Below are 19,252 nucleotides of genomic sequence, written 5' to 3'. Positions count from 1 at the left end.
ATAATGGTAGGGCCGACTTTCTGGCCAAGCGGGCCTTTTATGAGCTCTCAACCGATCATTATTAATTGTACGACCCGTTGAATACATGAGATGTTCAAAAAAAAAAAAAAAAAAAAAAAGACCTTCCAACTAAAACTTTAAATTAGGCCTGGACTTTATGAAGTGGGGACCTGGAAGGTTGTTGCCCAGAAACAATCTGGAAAAAGAAAAAGAAGTTCCTAGTAAATTTCAGCGTTGAAAGTCATTTCTTAATTAGTTTTAATAAAAATCATTTTTCTAATTAGCAACACGATTTTTAAATAAAATCTTAATGACTTTCAGTTTAGTCTGTGTGACTTGGGTCAGGTAAGGTCGTCTCCATCTTCTACTCTGATTTTGTTTAATATGCACAACCTGACGCGGTGACACAAGTCACCAGAACTAAATTAAAAGGACTAAAATATTGGACTTGCGAGAATTTCCGTGAAATGGTCTTTAACCAAGTTTCACAAAATGATAAATGTCCACATATGTACCGCGGAAGAAGACAGTTTGTGCAAGCCTTTTGAGGCTCAACAAGAATTTTTTCGTAGAAGCAAAATCTTGAGGCAAAAACTTGTTGAAATGAATGGAAAGAAAATTAAGTAGAGGTACCTTATTTCTCAGCGTCGATAGACTTTTCTTCAATAGCATTCACTTTGGACAACATAGAGTTTGACTATATTCTTTGTCTCGTAAAACTTCAAATCTTGGAGATTACAACTTGACAATTTTATGTTCAATTAGCTTCGAATTTGAAAAACTTACGTAGAAAATTATTACTGGTTGTTTAAAATTCTATATTAACATTTTAATTATTAGTTAAAAACAAAGTAGTAAGCACAATTTTTGATTTCAAGATTAATGACCAATTTAGTTTGTAATCAAAACAATATAATATGGAATGAATTTAGTAAAATAAAAAACAAAGAAATGATTTCCTTTTTTTTTTTTTTAAACTGATTATTTAGAGTATTTTCCAGTATTTTTCATTTTTCACGTTTTTTTAATATTAGAGAATTTATGATAAACAGAGTAATATGGATCTAAATTGGGTAAAAGAAAAAAGAAAAGAAAAAGAAAAGAAAAAGTCAAGAAATTTAAACCATCTTACCTATGCTGCTGCTTAACAATGCTACATGTTTTACATCTCGGCGATACATTTTCATATGAGATTCAATCAAACCGAAAGATCAGACATCTGTTTCATCAAAACTTTGCTTGGCACGATATTGACGACCGTTTCTTTGGAAACTGGTTGAGCTCTCTGACTCTCCTATTTCATTACTTGATCTCTCATCTTCTGCCACCTGAGCAGCTGCTACACTAGGCTGTGCCTCACTACCAGGCTGCTCACTACAGTTACTGCTGTCTTCCCTTACGTCCTTGGTCTTCTTCTGCGGGATAAAGGAAACTCTCTTGACTGATTCTGACTCTGAAGTCTCTAATCCTTCAACAGCCTTAGGAACGTCCATGTCCTCTCGTGTTTGGGACTTCTCCTTCAATTCGCAAGATCGATCAAAGCTGTAACAGGTGTACTTCGAAGGATTTATCAAGTAATCTGGTACTTGAGCACCACTTTTGCCCTGATCCAGTACGATCTTTATGGAGGAATAAGCTGAACAAGTATCTTCAGGCTTCTTGGATGTTTCTTCAGGTACATAATCAAACCTGACTCGCTTACTAGTCCTTGCTTCTGAATCTGAACTATTCTCCTTCCTTTTTAGTATAGGTTTTGGTGGCACAGCTTTGGATGATTCTTCTGAGTGTGCCTCTTTTCTCTTTGAGGAGTGATCGCCAAAAGTGCCAACTTTGCTGGCCTCGATTTCGTCTTCCTTGAGCCTAATTTTTGCAGCAACATGGTTAGCACGAGGATCCCGAGTCCGCACACCAGACGATTTGCAAAGGACATCTTTCATATACAAGCCTTCACTGCCATTCTCTTTACCTAGTGCCACTTTATCAAACTCATCTTCTTCTTCCTGCGTTAAGAAGCAAAAAATGTTTGATTGGATTCTTGCTGATTTCAAATGCCTACCACCAGAGTTTCATTTACCAAAACGAAAAGGCAAAGCAACAATATGTTCTCCAAATAAGCCTAAGATTGTTCAAGAATCTTGAGGTTGGTTATACAGGTTGAAGATTCACATACAAAACTGTCCAAGTCACGGGCTCATTGAATTGAATGCTCTTCCATTTATCAAGCTCAAACTTATGATATGAATACATTATTCCCTAATTTTAGCTAAGCTAATATGAGAAGGGCGTTTCATTACTTCCCCAATCGTTTCACAAACCAAAACACATTGAAGAAAAATTTGAAATTTACCTCGTCATCGAGAGTGCGGTCAAGACCCATGGAGGCTCGGATGCTCCAAACATCATCGAAATCCTCGTTAGCACCTTCTCCTCCATCATCCTCTCCCTCGAACGGCTTCCGAGCAGTGCTCGATATCCTCTGCTGTCTCAACAGCTCATCGAACGACGACGCACAAGGCATCTCTTCCCTATCGTACGAAGCGAGCTGCTCTCGCTTCCACTCTCGCTTCTCCACGTCTGTGTCGGAGAGAGACCACACCGAGCCAGATTGCTTTTGCCGTGAAGCTGGAGCAGAAGACGTAGAAGAATTAGAAGACGAGGGGCGAGAGAAGGCGAGAGATCCGAAGATCCTATCAACGCGAGACTGGAAATCTTCGTTGGCCGATCCAGACGACGCCATTCGGGAGCAATCAGGAACTGAGAAACACACAAATCGATCGACGACCAACGAAGAAGAAACTAAACCGCCTTGCGCGTGATCCCTTTCAATTATTTATTTAAGCTTTTAAATGGGCACTTTATTAATTGGGCCTGATAATAGAATTTCCAACTTTTGGGCCCATATCGGCCTACTTCAGATTTCTCGCTGATTTTTTTTTTTCTTTTTTTGACGAGATTCCCTTGAAAGGAATATTTTTTTTGGTTTGTAACATTTTAAAACTGAAAAACAAAAATAAATACGACCCGTGGGCCTGTTTCAGGTCTAAAGAAATGAAAGAGGGGACAGCTAAAAAGGAAAAGAGGTATCTACAAGTCATTTTAGATTAGTAGATCGGAAATCATATGAGAGAGAGAAACGTACGATATATGATGGAAGAATCTGATTAGAAATACCAGAATAAGATAAAATATAGTATTAGGATTTGAAAACGATATATTAATTAAGTTCAACAGGAGACTGAATCTTGTACGGTAAACACACAGACAACTGAAGAAGTAATTGCTACTTATAGTTTTCTATGTTTTCAGAAAGTAAAATCGTATGATTATCATTTGTGTTTGTTTGTTTTGTCAGTAGTTTCACAGTTTCTTATTTTTCTTTAGTTTAACTATTTACCTTAGCTGAACGAGGTTGCCAACTACATTTGACACAATCTTTTGACTAAAAAAATATGATCGGTAATGATTAAACAATTTTCTAGCAGCTAGACAATAGATCATACATTTTTGATTAAACAATGGGATTTGAATCTCAAATGCGACTGTAAAGTCTGCAAAAAAAAAGTAAAGATCTTGGTGTCCATTTTTCCAAATTATCCCCCTTTTCTTTTTGCTTTACGGTTTTTTTTCCACCCTAAGAGTTTAATTTATGAATTATGAGTAATTTATTTATGGAAAGAAAAAAAACATATACAATTCTTTAAATCAATTATACCCCACTGACCTCTCTGTCTCTCCGGAACAAAAGGTAATGGAGAAGCAACCAGAGTACGGGTCCCACACCCCTTCTTCTCAAAGTCCTCCTCATAAGCATCGCGTTCACCACACGCGCCTCGTTATTTCACACTAATCACCATTACACGCGCCTTTTAAGCGCGTGGAAATACGAAGATTTAGGCCCAGTCATTGTTTTCTCAGATGACCACTGTTACAGAAAAGCACAGTCCTCTCTCCCTTTCACTCTTCTTTTCCCTTAATCTACACTTAGAGCCTCCTTCAAACGACACCGTCTCCTACCAACCTTCTCCATCTCCGGCGGTAATTAAACGGCATAGTTTCGCCGCCTTTTCGGTAAAAAAATTCACGGTCAAGTTTTTATTTTTCTTTCTTTTGTCTCTCTCTCTTCTCTTCTCCCGAGACACTTCATCTAAAAAAACTCCCCCCACTGTTTTTCTTGATTCTCTCTCTCGATTTCACTGAGGGCTTCGCAAGAAAAAACCAGCTCGAATTACGCTAGACTCGAGACTTGGGAAGATCATCGGGTTGTGGTTTTTTGTTTATTTCGGAAGGCTTAGGTGGAGAGCAAGAGGATCTCACCTTCTTCTTTTTTTTTTCCTTGTCTGTGCTTCGTTTATGGAGTCGGTTTGAGAAATAAAGGTCTTAGCTTTCCGTGTGATGTTAATTGCTATTTGTTTCGAACAAGAGGAGGAAGTTACCATTTGCTCAAAATGCATTTCACCAAGCTTGATGACTCTCCCATGTTCCGCAAACAGGTTTGTTTCTACATATCTTGGTTCTGTCTTCCTTTGTCCTCATGTGTCGAGTCTTTTAGCGTCTCAGGTTTGAAATTTGGTGTCATATTAGGCAAGCTTTATTCTCCTAGTTTAGAAAGGATACAAATTTTGGAGCCATTAGGATATGCTTGTGTCTGGAAATTTGGGTGTTTACCGACATTTATACCCCAAAACTAGAGCTGGACTTTGCTCCAATGTTCGAATTCATGTGTCACTGAGAAATTGGTTTAATTTTTTAGTTACCTGGACGGCCTATTCGCGCTTTAAACTTGTCCATATGTGGTGTTACTCGATAAAATGTGAAATAACTTATGATTCAGTTCATATTTTACTCTCTGGCTCTGACAAAGCTGTTCTGTGTTTTAGAACACTTGTGTCCACTTAGCTACTATTCTCACGCTCACTGCTTTCGTTGGAGCTTTATATATACTCTACTGGCCACGAGAGGAGCAAAAAAATTGCAACTTTAAGTGTAATGGAAGTTCCTACGTCCTAGAATAGTTCAATTTCTGTCCAAAAATCTGCTCTGTTTTTCTGTAGTTGATGATTCCTTTATGTCATACGGACTACGGAGTGCGTAAAACACTTAACTTTTCGGGTTACCACATAACTATCGAGCATAGGATTGTGTCTTGCTGTCTTCTTGTACTTTGCCTTCTAGTCGTGTCTTACACAGCCGGGTACTTTATTGATGTCTTTTTCTGAAACAGTTGCAAAGCATGGAGGAGAGTGCAGAAATATTGCGGGAAAGAAGTCTCAAGTTTCACAAAGGATGCCGGAAATACACGTATGCTCTTAATTTTCACAAGTTCTTAGGACTGTAGCTATAGAGTCAGACTTTACTTCTTGCTCGACGAGGCATGAGAACATATCTTCTAACAGAGATAGACTGCCCATCATATTTTCCAGTGAAGGGTTAGGCGAGGCATATGATGGGGACATAGCTTTCGCAAGTGCACTTGAAACATTTGGTGGAGGCCATAATGATCCAATAAGTGTGGCTTTTGGAGGTATGATTGACTTCACATAGGCTATGTTACTGAGAGTTTCCATCGTCGAATTCTTAATTTTTTTGAATATTGTTGCTTTTAAGTACTGATTTATGGCCTTAAATTGTACAAAGTGGAGTTGCCTTTCCTGCTCTTGCTCTCCACTCTCTCTTTTCTAGGGTTGCTAAATTCACTGAGTTTGTGGAAAATCTCAGTTGAAAGTTGGAAAAATAAACTAGTTTGATCAAAGGTGCTGATAATCTCTAACTTGATGTGCCAGGACCTGTAATGACGAAATTTACAATTGCATTGAGGGAAATCGGGACTTATAAAGAAGTTCTTCGGTCACAGGTATGTTAGTTTGTTACTGTTGACATTCTCACCGGTTTTCTACACCCACAGCGTTCTATTAGATAACTCCGCTGTGGTATATAGGTTGCGTCACCTTAAGACATTGTATAGATTTCCAGATTAGATCAAGTCTTATCAATTCAGGTATTTGTTTTGATGAGTTCTCATTGTCAGGTGGAACATATACTGAATGACAGATTACTTCAATTTGCCAATATGGACTTGCATGAGGTTAAGGTACAAGCTGCTTGCTTTCTTCTTAGCTAAATATTCATTTTTTCAGTAAAAAGTGCTGACCATATATCCAATGTAGTAGTACCGAGTAGAATATCTATGAAAAAGTAGAGTACGCATACCAATCCATATCTAAGGTTATATTTGGATATGGAATCCTGAGAGGTTATTTTTTACCACAGGAAGCTCGGAAGCGCTTTGACAAGGCTAGCCTTACCTATGATCAGGTATCCCTTTGTCCAGGGTTGTTTTCCATAATCTCTACTTTGTTGACATGGTTTGCACTAAATAAGATAGTTCAAGATAGACTGAATCTCATCCCAACTTTTTTTTAAGTTGGATATGCGTTGCAATTTTCTGGCAGGCTATGTATAAAATACTGAAACGTAGCTAGTAACTATTCATGTTACGTTTCTAAGCTTACCTGGACAAGGTAACTAATTAACTTCCTATTATGCTTTAGGCCCGTGAGAAGTTTCTATCTTTGAGGAAAGGTACAAAAAGTGACGTTGCTGCTGCTTTAGAACAGGTATGGTTCATGATTTTACTAAAGCTTGTTGTTTTCTAATCTTTGATTACCATGTATTTTTTTTTCCTCTGCCATAACTAACATATTTGACACTGTCAGGAACTTCACACTTCGAGATCTATGTTTGAGCAAGCTCGGTTCAACCTTGTAATTTTCTTTTGCTTGATCTTGATTATTAATTTTTCAAATCTGTATACCTTCTCTAACATTCATGCTACTGTTGAAGTAATCTTTTTGTTTTCTTTATTTTCCCTAATGTATGCTCAGGTGACTGCGCTTTCAAATGTTGAAGCTAAGAAAAGGTTTGAATTTTTGGAAGCAGTCAGTGGAACGATGGATGCACATCTCCGGTACTTCAAACAGGTAAGTTTGTTAGTTTCTTGAGAATTTTAAAATAGTTTGACAAGGTTTGTGTCAAATCTGAATGTGGCTGCTTTCAGGGTTACGAGTTACTGCATCAGATGGAACCATATATCAATCAGGTCCGTTTCATTTTATATGAGTCTTCACATGTCATTCATTGTGTTGAGAGTGCTTAGATAGTTGCATTTTGGAAAGTATTCACACCTCAACTCTTTGTTTGCAGGTCTTGACCTATGCACAACAATCCAGAGAAAGATCAAATTATGAACAAGCAGCACTTAATGAAAAGATGCAGGAGTACAAAAGACAAGTTGATCGAGAGAGCAGGTATGGTTCAAATGGCTCTAATGGATCCCCAAATGGAGATGGCATACAAGCGATTGGTAGAAGCTCTCACAAAATGATAGACGCCGTAATGCAATCGGCCGCAAGGGGAAAGGTTGATAAATGTCCTTTTGCATATGAATGAGACATATTTGTAGACGACATATTTGAGCGCTAATAACATTTCTTGGTGCTTAAGGTGCAAACAATACGGCAAGGTTATCTCTCTAAACGGTCTTCAAACCTGAGAGGAGACTGGAAAAGACGGTTCTTTGTTCTTGACAGCCGGGGAATGCTGTATTATTACCGAAAACAATGTAGCAAACCATCTGTGAGTTTTGTATTTATATTATCAAGTAAAAAATGCAGAATAATACCAAAGGTATTAGTGTTCAGAAATTAAATATTTTAACTTGGTTGGTTTGATGTTTAGGGCTCTGGTAGCCAGCATTCTGGACAGAGAAATAGCTCCGAGCTTGGGTCTGGACTTCTTAGTAGGTGGCTTTCTTCGAATAGTCATGGTGGAGTACATGATGAGAAGTCTGTAGCTCGTCATACAGTGAACTTGCTTACCTCAACAATCAAAGTCGACGCTGATCAATCAGATCTGAGGTTTTGCTTTAGGATCATTTCACCTACAAAAAACTACACATTGCAGGTTTGATTCAGAGTGTTTATAGCTGCCTTTGACCTTCAATGTTTGCAAGTATGCCCAACTTTTTAATAGTTTTCACTCAGTGTTTACTTATGTTCGTCAGTGCAGGCTGAGAGTGCGCTCGATCAAATGGATTGGATAGAAAAGATCACTGGGGTTATTGCATCACTACTTAGTTCTCAGGTCCCTGAACGGGTAAGTATTATTTATCATTCCTTTGCATGACCAGACTTCATCTTAGTTATCAATGCAATTTTGGTGATTGTCCTTTGGCTTCATTGCAGTGTCTTCCTAGTAGTCCCATGGGAAGTGGTCACCATCGGTCTGCTAGTGAAAGTAGCTCATATGAAAGTTCTGAATATGATCATCCTACTACTGAAGAATTTGTATGTGAGAGGAGCTTTTTGGGGTACCATGAAAGGCCATCACGAAGTTTTCAGCCACAACGGTCCATTAGAAAAGGTGAGAAGCCCATTGATGCTCTGCGAAAAGTCTGTGGGAATGACAAATGTGCAGATTGTGGAGCTCCAGAACCAGACTGGGCTTCTTTAAACCTAGGGGTTCTTGTCTGTATCGAGTGTTCTGGTGTTCACCGTAATCTTGGTGTCCACATATCTAAGGTAAATCTCGAGAACTCTTAATCCATGGATAGAAGTAAAGAAGTCCATTAGCATCTGAACTTGGCCGTGCTACAGGTTAGGTCACTCACTCTCGACGTGAAAATATGGGAGCCATCTGTTATAACTTTGTTCCAAGCTCTTGGAAATACTTTTGCAAACACAGTCTGGGAAGAATTGCTTCATTCAAGGACCGCCTTCCATGTTGACCCAGGCTTGACAGGGTAAAAACTTCATTTATGATTGAAATGTTGACCTTCCCATCCAAAGCTATAAGAACCTTAATCAGCTAAACATAGTAATTGTTACAATATTTTGCCAAGTACGTGCAGGTCTGATAAATCCAGGGTACTGGTCACAGGAAAACCCAGCTATGCTGATGTGATATCTATCAAGGAGAAGTATATACAAGCTAAGGTTTTTAATCTTCTTCCCTTTCTTTGATTCCTTTTGTTGGACATAAGTAACGCTATATTTCTTCTCCAGGGTGCATATTTCACAGTCTGTTGTTCCTTTAAAAACGCATTGAAAATCTAGATAATATTTTCATTAGCGGCATTTTCTCTTTGCTCTGTCATAGGCAATGTACAGGATTGTTCACTAAAACTTTTTTTTTGGGTCATTTCCACAGTATGCTGAGAAGCTATTTGTTCGGAGATCGAGAGACTGCGATTTTCCACAATCAGTTGCACAACAAATGTGGGATGCAGTGTGTGGCAATGATAAGAAGGCTGTTTACCGGCTGATTGTAAATGGTGAAGCGGATGTGAATTCTGTGTATGACCAATCATCTTGCAGCTCTTCGTTAACACTTTCCAGAGTAATGTTAATACCAGAGAGGACGAAGCGTGAGGACGTCCTACTCAGATTAAGAAATGAATTACTTGATAGAACCTCCTTAGGTAGTTCTTCAAATATTACCCCTGAGGAAACCGGAGGTTGCTCTCTACTTCACTGTGCTTGTGAGAAGGCAGACATTGGGATGGTGGAGCTTTTGCTGCAATATGGTGCAAATATAAACGCCATAGATTCAAGTGGTCAAACGCCGCTGCATTATTGTATCCTCAGAGGCAAAGCGGTAGTAGCAAGACTGCTACTCACAAGGTGAGTTCTTCCTTCTTTGATCTGCTTCTACAAAATCTCCCTAACATCTTCTCTGGCTAAATTCCTTTGGAATGGTTTATGTCTTAACACAAAGTCGGTTACTTTTGCAGAGGAGCAGACCCGGAAGCTATGAATGGAGAAGGCAAAACCGCTCTCGACCTCGCTGCAGAGTCGAAATTTACCGATACAGAAGTCCTCGCTCTGCTTTCAGACACACATGGGTACAATCACAGACAGTGCTGATGAAGACACAGAAGCTCAGGGGCATGGAACTCTCGGAACTATGTTTCCATCATTACATTGAAGATTTTAAGAGCCAATCAACACTAAAGAGGGGCCTCTAATGGTCCTCGTCTACACTGGCCTCGAGCAAGCTTAGCCCCTAATTAAGTTATGTATTTGATGCTTTGTGATGGATATAGGCTCTGCTTATTAGGAAATTATAGTGTATTGTGTTGTGTCGTGTTGTGTGTATTTGATGTGGGGACTAAAGCATCCTGAGCTTGTCATGCAACTTTCGGTTTGTTCGTTTCTCCAGGAGTGTTAACCATAAATTATTCATTAGCTATATAATTTGTGGGTTGGTTTTGGTTTTGAATCTTCCCCTACAAATATCGATATAAAGCTAAAGATTATACCCAAAAAAAAAAATAGAGCTTATAGATTATAAAGTAGACATTGTTATTACAATCTTGGTTCACAACTTGATCTTTTAGCATAGTTGGATTCAAGATGTATACTCACTTTACATAAAATGTTATTTCAGTCCCTTCTCGGTCGCTTTAGTCCGAAATCTCTTGGTGCAAAAGAATGTCAATTAGATGAGAAGAATAATATGTGATATGGATATTTCAGTCGTTGGTTTTCAATCTCAAATTTTTGCTGAGTTATCCTTGGGCATGGCCAGCTAGTGCACCAAATAGTTTGGTCTACTTATCCTCGTTATTTCAAAACAGTTTTGAGTCTTTTGATTTTCATTCCACTAATTAAACCCAAAACTATTCTTCTCAATTATGTTACCGAGACGTCGGCCCCAAGATATTTTGTTTTATTTTTTTTAACAAAATGTGTTCAAATCTGAAAACAAGACCTCACTAATCACTTTGAATAAAAAAGCATCCGGCATAAAGCTTTTTCCTTTTAATTAAAAAAAAGAAAGGACATTGGAGGGAGAAAGCAAATTATTCTCAGACAAACAAAGGGAACCACTTTTTGTGTAGTAATCTCACACGCTAAGACAAAGTGCACAAATTCCCGAGCCTAACCCATCCAACGGTCCAGATCTCACTTAGCTTATCGAAATCAGCGGTTGAGATCTCGTTTTCGCATCAACTCCGCACGGTACTCGATGTCTTGCTTTCGGCCACTCATGACAAGCAACGAGAGCTGCCTTTCGTCTGCATACGTGGCGGTGGGACATACCTTTACCATGACCATCTGACATATGGGTCCCACTCTAAGGCGGGAACCCAATTTTCCTCCTTTTTTTTTGGCTGTAACGGATTCGGTCATGCTTTGTGAGAGGAGATGAGAGAGAGAGAGAGTCACAGTCTCGCAGATACTGTGTCTTGAAAAGAGAGTCTAGAGAGAGAGTGTGTTTGTGTGTCTTGTTTGGTTGTTGGACTAAAATGAGCTGAAACAGTTTGGATTAGTTTTGTTTGTTTGTTTCATCTTCTCAACCACAGATATAGTTAAGTTGTGGTAACTAAGGAAGAAAAAAAAAAACCTCTTTGAAGTTCGTTCTATGATTTTTGGTGTATTTTGAGACATACAAAGTTTAGTACTTTTTTGTCCCCTCTTATCGGAGCGTGAGTCTTTATTTTTCGATTTTTAATCTTGGAGGAAAAGAGGGAGAATTTTAGATAAGAATCTATGAGCCAATGATTCCATTCATCTTCTTTGTGAAGATTTTGAGTTGAATTCCATATTTCTCTTTCTTGTGGGGGTTTCTCATTGGTTTTCTCGAGAATATATGTTGTTTGGGAGAAGAGGATAGGAGCGCTTCACTGTAGCATAAAAAAAGAGTCTTAACTTTTTCCTGGTTCTTTTAGCTTTGAACAGCTTCAGCTTTCTGGGTTTCTAAGATTTGTGTCGAATCTTGAAAAACCCAAATGCTTTTTCTCTTCGATGGTTTCGATTTCATGATGCTCGTAAACGCAGCAATGGAGCATAGAAGAAGACGAAGAAACGGATGTAGCAACACTATTTGTCTCCTGTTATTCTTCTTCTTAGTCTTCGCTTCAAGAACAAGCACAAGCGCAAGTTGTCGGCGAAGAACTGTGAAGCACTTATCCACAAATCCACCTTCATCTATACCACTCGAATCCAGAATCACTTCCAAGGTTATCGTTATTAGCATCGTCTCAGGGATTTTAACCGGCTTGGTCTCGGCCTTAGTGTTAGCTTTATTGGTCCGTTGCATTGTCAAATTCATGAAACAGACTCCAATTCTCAAAGGTCCTGTGGTGTTTTCCCCAAAGATTACTCCTAAATCTCTTCACGCAGCTCTCGGTAATGGTATCCAGTTGCTTGGCTCAGACCCAAATGGTAAATACTACAAGATGGTACTCGACAACGGTCTAGTGGTTGCAGTCAAGAGACTAGGCTCACTTGAAGGAAACGGCTCACCAGAAGCAACTAGTAGTAGCAAGTCGGTTAAAAGAAGATTGCAGAAGGAACTTGAGCTTCTTGCTGGGTTAAGGCATAGGAACCTTATGAGTTTAAGAGCTTATGTTCGAGAATCCGATGAGTTCTCTCTCGTCTATGATTACATGCCAAATGGTAGTCTTGAGGATGTGATGAATAAGGTTAGAGCGAAAGAGGTAGAGCTCGGATGGGAGATTAGGCTTAGAGTCGCAGTTGGGATTGTGAAAGGGCTTCAGTATCTCCATTTTAGCTGTGAGCAACAGATTCTTCATTATAACTTGAAACCTACAAATGTGATGTTGGATTCTGAGTTTGAGCCTCGGCTTGCTGATTGCGGATTGGCCAAGATCATGCCTAGTTCACACACAGCGGTTTCTTGCTACTCTGCTCCCGAGTCTTCTCAAAGTAACAGGTGTTTCAAAAATCAACGCCATCATCACCTTTGAGTTAACTCCTAATTCTTCTCTTTTAACTAACACGGTGTGCAATTCCTTGTGACAGATACACCGACAAAAGCGACATATTCAGCTTTGGGATGATATTGGGTGTTCTTTTAACCGGAAAAGACCCCACCCTTCCTTTCGGTGGAGAGGGTGCAAGCGGAGGCAGCTTGGGACAGTGGTTGAAGCATTTGCAGCAATCCGGGGAGGCACGAGAAGCATTAGATAAGAGTATTCTTGGAGAGGAAGTGGAGGAAGACGAGATGTTAATGGCTTTGAGAATCGCCATTATCTGCCTTTCTGATTTTCCGGCAGACAGGCCTTCCAGTGATGAGCTTGTTCACATGCTTACACAACTGCACAGCTTTTAGCCTTAATGTTCTTGTACCAAACCTATCTGTGAACCCAATCCATGAAATCCAAACATCTGTAGTTCACCAATATATTTCTTTTTCTCTTACTGGTCAAACTTTGATCACTCAAAATGGTCCAAGAAATTGGTCTTACAACAGCTGAAAAGGTGGCAAGCACTTCCCTTGCCTAAACGTAAAACAACAAGTAGTTCTTGATGAACGTGCGTATAACTCAGAAGCAATACAATGAAAAATGCATATCAAGCAATGAGCTCGTTAAGTTAGTTTTCTACTTGCATTGTCCTGACAGGTGACCCGTTGCCAAATCTGGGTTGTATCAATAACTCCGAGAGGTCACCGCTCTCAAAGAAGGATTTGTGAAGAGCCTCAACGCATCCTTCAGCTTCAGCATCGTTTACTATAAGAGAGATGTTTACCTGCAAGATTTTTAACAAAAGAAAGAAATTTGTTAGGCGCGTACGGAAAGAGAATTTTGTGTTACCTGCAAAATTTTGCCATGATCAGTGTGTTACCTTGGATGCTCCTTGTGATATCATCTGGACATTGATACCTTTGGTCCAAAGAACATGAAACGCCTGCCCGAAATTTTTTTTTAAAAAAAAAACAATTAAGTAAAAATCGGAAAAGAAATCACTCTTTCTTAGTGAGAACCTCCAAGGAGGTAAGATTCTAACCCTCTCTAAAATCAGGGAGGAATGTTGAACATTCCCAATTAGAGAGATTATCGCTCTTCCTTTTGAAAGATTCACAACAGCAATTTTCTCCAGTTCTTCAACTACATGATCAAGCTCCTGTTACAAGGAAAAAACCAAGAATGAAAAGCAGGCAAACATGGATTGGAAAATAAAGTCTCGGGGCTTCTACAAGAACTTACCTGTTGAATCAGTTCCCTGCTCCAAAGTTTTGAAGGGTCCAGTGTCAGAGATATACTCACTTCACTAGTGGCAACAACATCTACGGATATTTCAAGATCCTCAAATATCGAAAATACCTGGGCAAAGAGTGAGGTTTGCTGGCAAAATTGATTATTGACAGGATCTAAATAATTATAGGTTGGAGCAGTCTACAAATCGGACCTTGCACCACCAGAATGAACTTCTACAACTTTAGCCACATAAATAGTGAAAATGTACATTCTTACCTTTGCAAGAAAGCCAACCTGACCAAGCATTCGGGTGCTTGCTATATCCAGCATGGTCACATTGCGTTTCAGAACAATGCTCGTTAAAACTGTCTGTTATATGAAAAAGCTTAAATTTTGGGTTTCTATAAAGTTTCTCGCATGAGCTGCATGAAAAGAAACACAAATTTGGAGAATCTATACCTTGGTCATGTCTCTTGTTTTAGTGATAATAGTTCCAGGAGCTTTAGGGTTATAAGAATTTTTAACCCTAACAGGTATCTCACCCTCTCTTGCTGGTCTCATTGACTGTGGGTGCAATACCTGCAGCAACAATTTTACCTCTTTACTCAAACCACTCGAATATTGCCATTGTAGAAAAGTTTCGTGTAATATTGCTAATAACTGCACATAAGTACTATTGCATACAAGTAGAGAGGGACCTGTGCACCAAAATAAGCTAGCTCGGCTGCTTCATCGAAAGTCAGATATGGTACTGGTGTAGCTCTTTTATAAATAGTAGGGTCACATGTTAGAACACCATCAACATCTTTCCACACCTACCAATGAAAAAAACAAACATCAAAATTGACCAGAGATGTATACAACGCTCTTAAATGAAAGCTGTTATACTTTGAGGCTGTATAGGAACCTGAATCTCTTTCAAACCCAATGCTTTACCAATTGTGGTTGCCGTCAAATCACTGCCACCCCTACCCAAGGTAGTAACCGCACCAGTTTTCCAACCCTATTATTGAATGAAATAATTAGACAAACCACACAAACTTGAATGAAAATCTTGGTTATATGTAGATTGCAAACTTTTAGCAATACCTTTCCAAGGAAACCAGTAACAATAGGAACAGCAGGATCATGCATCCAATCATCATATAATCTCTTGGCAACAGCTGGATAAGTTGCTTCTAATATATCCCCATTTGTGAAATCATCCGTTGTAATGAAACCAATTTCAAATGCATCGTACTGCAAAGTAATTGTTAATTAGTCCACGTAGCTTTGTTTGCGAGCATAAGTGAACATTTCGACAGGATGGCAACTAGAGTCGCCATACACGATTATGTACAAAAAAGGGTAAAACCAAGGCAAGTTTAGCATGCGGAAGAGAAAGAACAGCAATATGTGTTCCTTGACAGCCGAAACCAAACTAGTTCAAAAGTTTATTGACCTCCCATTTTCTAAACAGCAACTGAACTCCAACAGAATCTAGATTGAATATGTCTAGCCTAATCTATGCAGACATCAAATTTATTAATTAGTCAACCCAATAGAATATATAGAATTATTAAAGAAAATTAAACTAATACTGAAATATGAAGATGGACATACTTGGCGTGCCTTGACACCGAGTTTATTAAGATAAGCCGCGAAAATCCTTGTAGACAAGCACTCTCCAAAAGAGACTAAGTAGTCTCTGGTTCGAAGTGTCAACTCCTTCATCATGGCTATGCCTTTCAGGAGTTGCTCCAGTTCTTCCAAAAAGGCTGCAAAAATGTATCCAGAATTGAAAACCACAATGCATGCAGACTTTTGAATATTACCAAGAACGAAGCTTAAAGTGTTGAAAGTCTATAAGTTACACGAACAAAACCAAACTATGCTTACACAAAATAACAGAGGAATCGATATTAAGCTCTTTCACTGTCCTGAAACAACAAAAAAAACACATTTTTTTAATCAAAACCAGCAGAAAGTAAAGGAAAAAGATACTCAATGTACCAAATCAGTGAGTCAAATTTGAAGGAAACCAAAACCTGAGATGCAATTCCTTAATAATGCTCAACTCCTCAATCTCAGATGCATTTGAAACACCACAACTCACCGCCTTCTCTCCCGCCTTCACTAGCAACAAATCAGAATTCAAAATCATAACTTTAAATAATAACAGGGGAAGAAGAAAGGAAAGAGTTTTCGGCATTACAAGCAAGAGATTGTTGGTAGTTTTCCCCATTGCAGAAAGAACAATGACCGGACATTCTTCCGGGAATGTCAGAATCAAATCCGCCACCTCCCTCATTCTCTCCGCCGTCGCCACCGAAGATCCGCCAAACTTCATCACGCACGTGAATCTCTTCTCCTCTACCTCCGTCTCCGCTATCGCGTCCGTCTTCTTCTCATCCAAAACAGCTCGTACAGTGGTTCTGAGGCATGAACCTGAATCCCTCCTTGTGGAGTAGCCATCTCCAATGTGTAAAAATAATTTCTTTGGACCCTTCAGTGACGCGAAATCGACACGATTCGGAGAAATCTGTAGCGTCGACGAGTTTCGGTTGGGGATGTGCGGCAATCTGGTGAAAGGTGCATGACACCGAACCCTAGTAGCCGCCATCGGAGAAGAAGAAGAAGAAGAAGCCTGTGAATGGAATGTTTTTGATAGGTTTAAAACAAGAAGCAGACAAGCGTATTGCTCACTGATGCGACGCCAAAGAAGGGAACTTTGAGCTGTCTCTGTACCAGAAAAACGGTATCGTTTCTTATTACCAGCGATTAATTTGATTTGACCTGTTTGGTTTTTGGTTGCTGTCTTGCTGCTATGAGCCTGTAATAAAAAACCGAGCTTTCTCTTTCTTTTTTTTTTGTTCTCCGAAAAGCTATAAAATTCTACACTTTCATCAACTAACCATGACGATCCTCACTTTACAGTCCTCGTATACTCCTTCGCCAATTCCGGTTTTAAAACACGCGAATTTCGATCGAATTCCGTCGTGGGTTTCTCTGAAATCGAGCACTTCCTCTGTTAAAATAGAGCATAAGCAAGGCCAAGTCGAGAATCTTCATTTGGTTTCGTTGTCCAAGCATGGGAAGCTCAACGAAGCATTTGAGTTTTTCCAAGAAATGGATAAGGCTGGCGTCTCCATCAGCCCGTATTCTTACCAATGTCTCTTCGAAGCTTGCAGAGAATCGAGGTCTTTATCTCATGGGAGACTCCTGCACCATCGCATGCGCACGGCTTTCGAGAATCCTTCTGTGCTGCTTCAGAACTGCGTGCTGCAGATGTATTGTGGGTGTGGGAGCTTGGAAGATGCAGATAAACTGTTCGATGAAATGCCTGAGTTGAACACTGTCTCTCGCGTAACGATGATATCTGCTTACGCAGAGCAAGGGCTTTTGGAGAAAGCTGTTGGTTTGTTCTCTGGAATGCTCGAGTCAGGAGACAGCCCTACTTCTTCCGTGTATACTACACTCTTGAAATCTTTGGTGAATCCTAGTGCTTTAGACATTGGTAGACAGGTTCATGGTCATGTTATACGTGCTGGGTTATGTAGCAACCCATCTATAGAGGCTGGGATCTTGAACATGTATGTGAAATGTGGTTGGTTAGTGGGTGCTAAGCTAGTGTTCGATCAGATGGCAGTGAAGAAATCTGTGGCTTGGACGGGCTTGATGATAGGTTACACTCAAGCTGGAAGATCAAGAGATGCTTTGAAACTATTTGCGGATTTCGTTAGCGAAGGTGGCAATTGGGACAATTTTGTGTTTTCAGTTGTTCTTAAGTCATGTGCTTCTCTTGAAGAGATTAATCTTGGCAAGCAGATTCACGCCTGCGTCGCTAAGCTTGGACTGGAATCTGAAGTCTCGGTTGGAACTCCACTCGTTGATTTTTACATCAAATGTTCCAGCTTTGAGTCTGCTTGTCGTGCATTCGAAAAAATCTGTGAACCAAACGATGTTACCTGGAGCGCAATCATTTCTGGATACTGCCAAATGAGTCAGTTTGAGGAGGCTATCAAAACCTTCAAGTCTTTGAGAAGCAAAAATGCAGCGGTTCTAAATTCTTTCACATATACTAGCATATTCCAAGCATGTTCCGTACTTGCAGATTGCAACATTGGTGGCCAAGTTCATGCAGATGCTATAAAAAGAAGTCTGATTGGATCTCAGTACGGAGAAAGTGCTCTCATAACGATGTATTCAAAATGTGGATGCTTAGATGACGCCCACGAAGTCTTTGAGTCAATGGACAACCCGGACATTGTTGCTTGGACAGCTTTTATATCAGGTCATGCTTACTATGGAAATGCATCCGAAGCTCTGAAATTGTTTGAGAAAATGGTGAGTTGTGGCATGAAGCCAAACTCAGTTACATTTATTGCGGTTTTAACCGCATGCAGCCACGCAGGCCTTGTTGCACAGGGCAAGGATTACTTGGACACGATGCTACGAAAATATAACGTGGCTCCGACTATTGACCATTATGACTGTATGATCGACATTTATTCCCGTGCAGGACTATTAGACGAAGCCCTTAAATTTATGAAGAATATGCCTTTTGAACCTGATTCAATGAGCTGGAAGTGCTTTCTAAGTGGGTGTTGGACCCATAAGAATCTTGAACTGGGTGAGATTGCTGGTGAGGAACTTCGCCAACTCGATCCAGAAGATACAGCTGGATATGTACTACCGTTTAATCTGTATACCCGGGCTGGTAAATGGGAAGAAGCTGCTGAAATGATGAAACTAATGAATAAGAGGATGTTAAAGAAGGAACTGAGCTGCAGCTGGATCAGAGAAAAGGGTAGGATTCATCGGTTTATAGTGGGTGATAAACACCATCCGCAAACTCAGGAGATCTATGAGAAGCTTAAGGAGTTTGATGATTTTATGGAAGGTGATGTGTTTCAGTGTAGTATGACAGAGAGAAGAGAACAGCTTCTTGATCATAGCGAGAGGCTTGCCATTGCATTTGGGCTGATATCGGTGAATGGTAACGCCCGCGCACCTATAAAGGTGTTCAAGAATCTCCGGGCGTGCCCAGATTGCCATGAGTTTGCGAAGCATGTGTCTTTGGTGACAGGACACGAAATCGTCATCCGAGATTCTAGAAGGTTTCACCATTTCAAGGAGGGGAAGTGCTCATGCAACGATTACTGGTGAATGGGTGATCTTAAGTGTCTGTATCAGTATCACTTATAAGGCTGTAGATACTTTAAAGTGGATTATAATCAAACAAGAATGGAGTCTGCAAATTAACAGTAA

The 19,252-nt window shown here is 39.8% G+C and overlaps 5 protein-coding genes across 7 annotated transcripts; 3 read left to right on the top strand and 2 right to left on the bottom strand.

Moving 5' to 3' along the window:
- Positions 1 to 1,107: 1,107 nt before the first annotated feature.
- LOC18019325 lies at positions 1,108 to 2,792 on the bottom strand. The gene is made up of 2 exons (XM_006399759.2): positions 2,348 to 2,792; positions 1,108 to 2,000 (listed from the first exon to the last, which is right to left on the bottom strand). The coding sequence occupies exons 1-2, from the start codon at positions 2,735 to 2,737 to the stop codon at positions 1,212 to 1,214; spliced, it is 1,179 nt and encodes a 392-aa protein (XP_006399822.1). The 5' UTR covers positions 2,738 to 2,792; the 3' UTR covers positions 1,108 to 1,211.
- A 1,177-nt stretch (positions 2,793 to 3,969) lies between these two features.
- LOC18019323 (ADP-ribosylation factor GTPase-activating protein AGD3) lies at positions 3,970 to 10,315 on the top strand. Its single transcript, XM_006399758.2, has 19 exons — positions 3,970 to 4,490; positions 5,222 to 5,298; positions 5,421 to 5,521; positions 5,781 to 5,851; positions 6,026 to 6,088; positions 6,268 to 6,312; positions 6,549 to 6,614; positions 6,714 to 6,761; positions 6,882 to 6,977; positions 7,055 to 7,096; positions 7,201 to 7,416; positions 7,501 to 7,632; positions 7,735 to 7,959; positions 8,065 to 8,151; positions 8,241 to 8,576; positions 8,652 to 8,797; positions 8,906 to 8,990; positions 9,205 to 9,677; positions 9,788 to 10,315. The coding sequence occupies exons 1-19, from the start codon at positions 4,446 to 4,448 to the stop codon at positions 9,918 to 9,920; spliced, it is 2,487 nt and encodes an 828-aa protein (XP_006399821.1). The 5' UTR covers positions 3,970 to 4,445; the 3' UTR covers positions 9,921 to 10,315.
- A 612-nt stretch (positions 10,316 to 10,927) lies between these two features.
- LOC18019324 (inactive leucine-rich repeat receptor-like protein kinase CORYNE) lies at positions 10,928 to 13,195 on the top strand. Its single transcript, XM_006399756.2, has 2 exons — positions 10,928 to 12,735; positions 12,825 to 13,195. The coding sequence occupies exons 1-2, from the start codon at positions 11,789 to 11,791 to the stop codon at positions 13,132 to 13,134; spliced, it is 1,257 nt and encodes a 418-aa protein (XP_006399819.2). The 5' UTR covers positions 10,928 to 11,788; the 3' UTR covers positions 13,135 to 13,195.
- A 17-nt stretch (positions 13,196 to 13,212) lies between these two features.
- Positions 13,213 to 16,738, bottom strand: LOC18019322 (aspartokinase 1, chloroplastic). Of its 3 annotated transcripts, none has more exons than XM_024155854.1 (13): positions 16,197 to 16,738; positions 16,030 to 16,112; positions 15,881 to 15,921; positions 15,605 to 15,759; positions 15,092 to 15,241; positions 14,910 to 15,005; positions 14,701 to 14,817; positions 14,462 to 14,581; positions 14,279 to 14,371; positions 14,012 to 14,149; positions 13,812 to 13,928; positions 13,650 to 13,712; positions 13,213 to 13,553 (listed from the first exon to the last, which is right to left on the bottom strand). In XM_024155854.1, the coding sequence occupies exons 1-13, from the start codon at positions 16,602 to 16,604 to the stop codon at positions 13,398 to 13,400; spliced, it is 1,737 nt and encodes a 578-aa protein (XP_024011622.1). In that variant the 5' UTR covers positions 16,605 to 16,738; the 3' UTR covers positions 13,213 to 13,397. The 3 variants fall into 3 exon arrangements, with proteins under 3 accessions (XP_024011622.1, XP_006399820.1, XP_024011623.1); XM_006399757.2 differs by having other exon boundaries at positions 14,012 to 14,128; positions 16,197 to 16,737; XM_024155855.1 differs by having other exon boundaries at positions 16,030 to 16,117; positions 16,197 to 16,688.
- A 136-nt stretch (positions 16,739 to 16,874) lies between these two features.
- LOC18019321 (pentatricopeptide repeat-containing protein At5g13270, chloroplastic) lies at positions 16,875 to 19,240 on the top strand. The gene has a single exon (XM_006399755.2). The coding sequence runs from the start codon at positions 16,898 to 16,900 to the stop codon at positions 19,148 to 19,150; it is 2,253 nt and encodes a 750-aa protein (XP_006399818.1). The 5' UTR covers positions 16,875 to 16,897; the 3' UTR covers positions 19,151 to 19,240.
- The last annotated feature ends 12 nt before the right edge of the window (positions 19,241 to 19,252 follow it).

The sequence above is a fragment of the Eutrema salsugineum genome, unplaced genomic scaffold (genome assembly GCF_000478725.1).
Source record: "Eutrema salsugineum unplaced genomic scaffold, Eutsalg1_0 scaffold_2, whole genome shotgun sequence".
In the NCBI taxonomy this organism is placed as follows: Eukaryota; Viridiplantae; Streptophyta; class Magnoliopsida; order Brassicales; family Brassicaceae; genus Eutrema; species Eutrema salsugineum.
This window is presented reverse-complemented; position numbering and strand designations above follow the sequence as displayed.

Coding starts and splice junctions, on each gene's coding strand:
- LOC18019323 (XM_006399758.2), top strand. CDS start 4,446: ATGCATTTCACCAAGCTTGATGACTCTCCCATGTTCCGCAAACAG. Junction 4,491..5,221: donor CTCCCATGTTCCGCAAACAG/GTTTGTTTCTAC, acceptor TTTCTGAAACAG/TTGCAAAGCATGGAGGAGAG. Junction 6,089..6,267: donor TGGACTTGCATGAGGTTAAG/GTACAAGCTGCT, acceptor TTTTTACCACAG/GAAGCTCGGAAGCGCTTTGA.
- LOC18019325 (XM_006399759.2), bottom strand. CDS start 2,737: ATGGCGTCGTCTGGATCGGCCAACGAAGATTTCCAGTCTCGCGTTGAT. Junction 2,001..2,347: donor ACCGCACTCTCGATGACGAG/GTAAATTTCAAA, acceptor TTCTTAACGCAG/GAAGAAGAAGATGAGTTTGA.
- LOC18019322 (XM_024155854.1), bottom strand. CDS start 16,604: ATGGCGGCTACTAGGGTTCGGTGTCATGCACCTTTCACCAGATTGCCG. Junction 15,242..15,604: donor TCGGTGTCAAGGCACGCCAA/GTATGTCCATCT, acceptor ATTACTTTGCAG/TACGATGCATTTGAAATTGG. Junction 15,006..15,091: donor TTACTGGTTTCCTTGGAAAG/GTATTGCTAAAA, acceptor ATTCAATAATAG/GGTTGGAAAACTGGTGCGGT.
- LOC18019324 (XM_006399756.2), top strand. CDS start 11,789: ATGCTTTTTCTCTTCGATGGTTTCGATTTCATGATGCTCGTAAACGCA. Junction 12,736..12,824: donor GAGTCTTCTCAAAGTAACAG/GTGTTTCAAAAA, acceptor TCCTTGTGACAG/ATACACCGACAAAAGCGACA.
- LOC18019321 (XM_006399755.2), top strand. CDS start 16,898: ATGACGATCCTCACTTTACAGTCCTCGTATACTCCTTCGCCAATTCCG.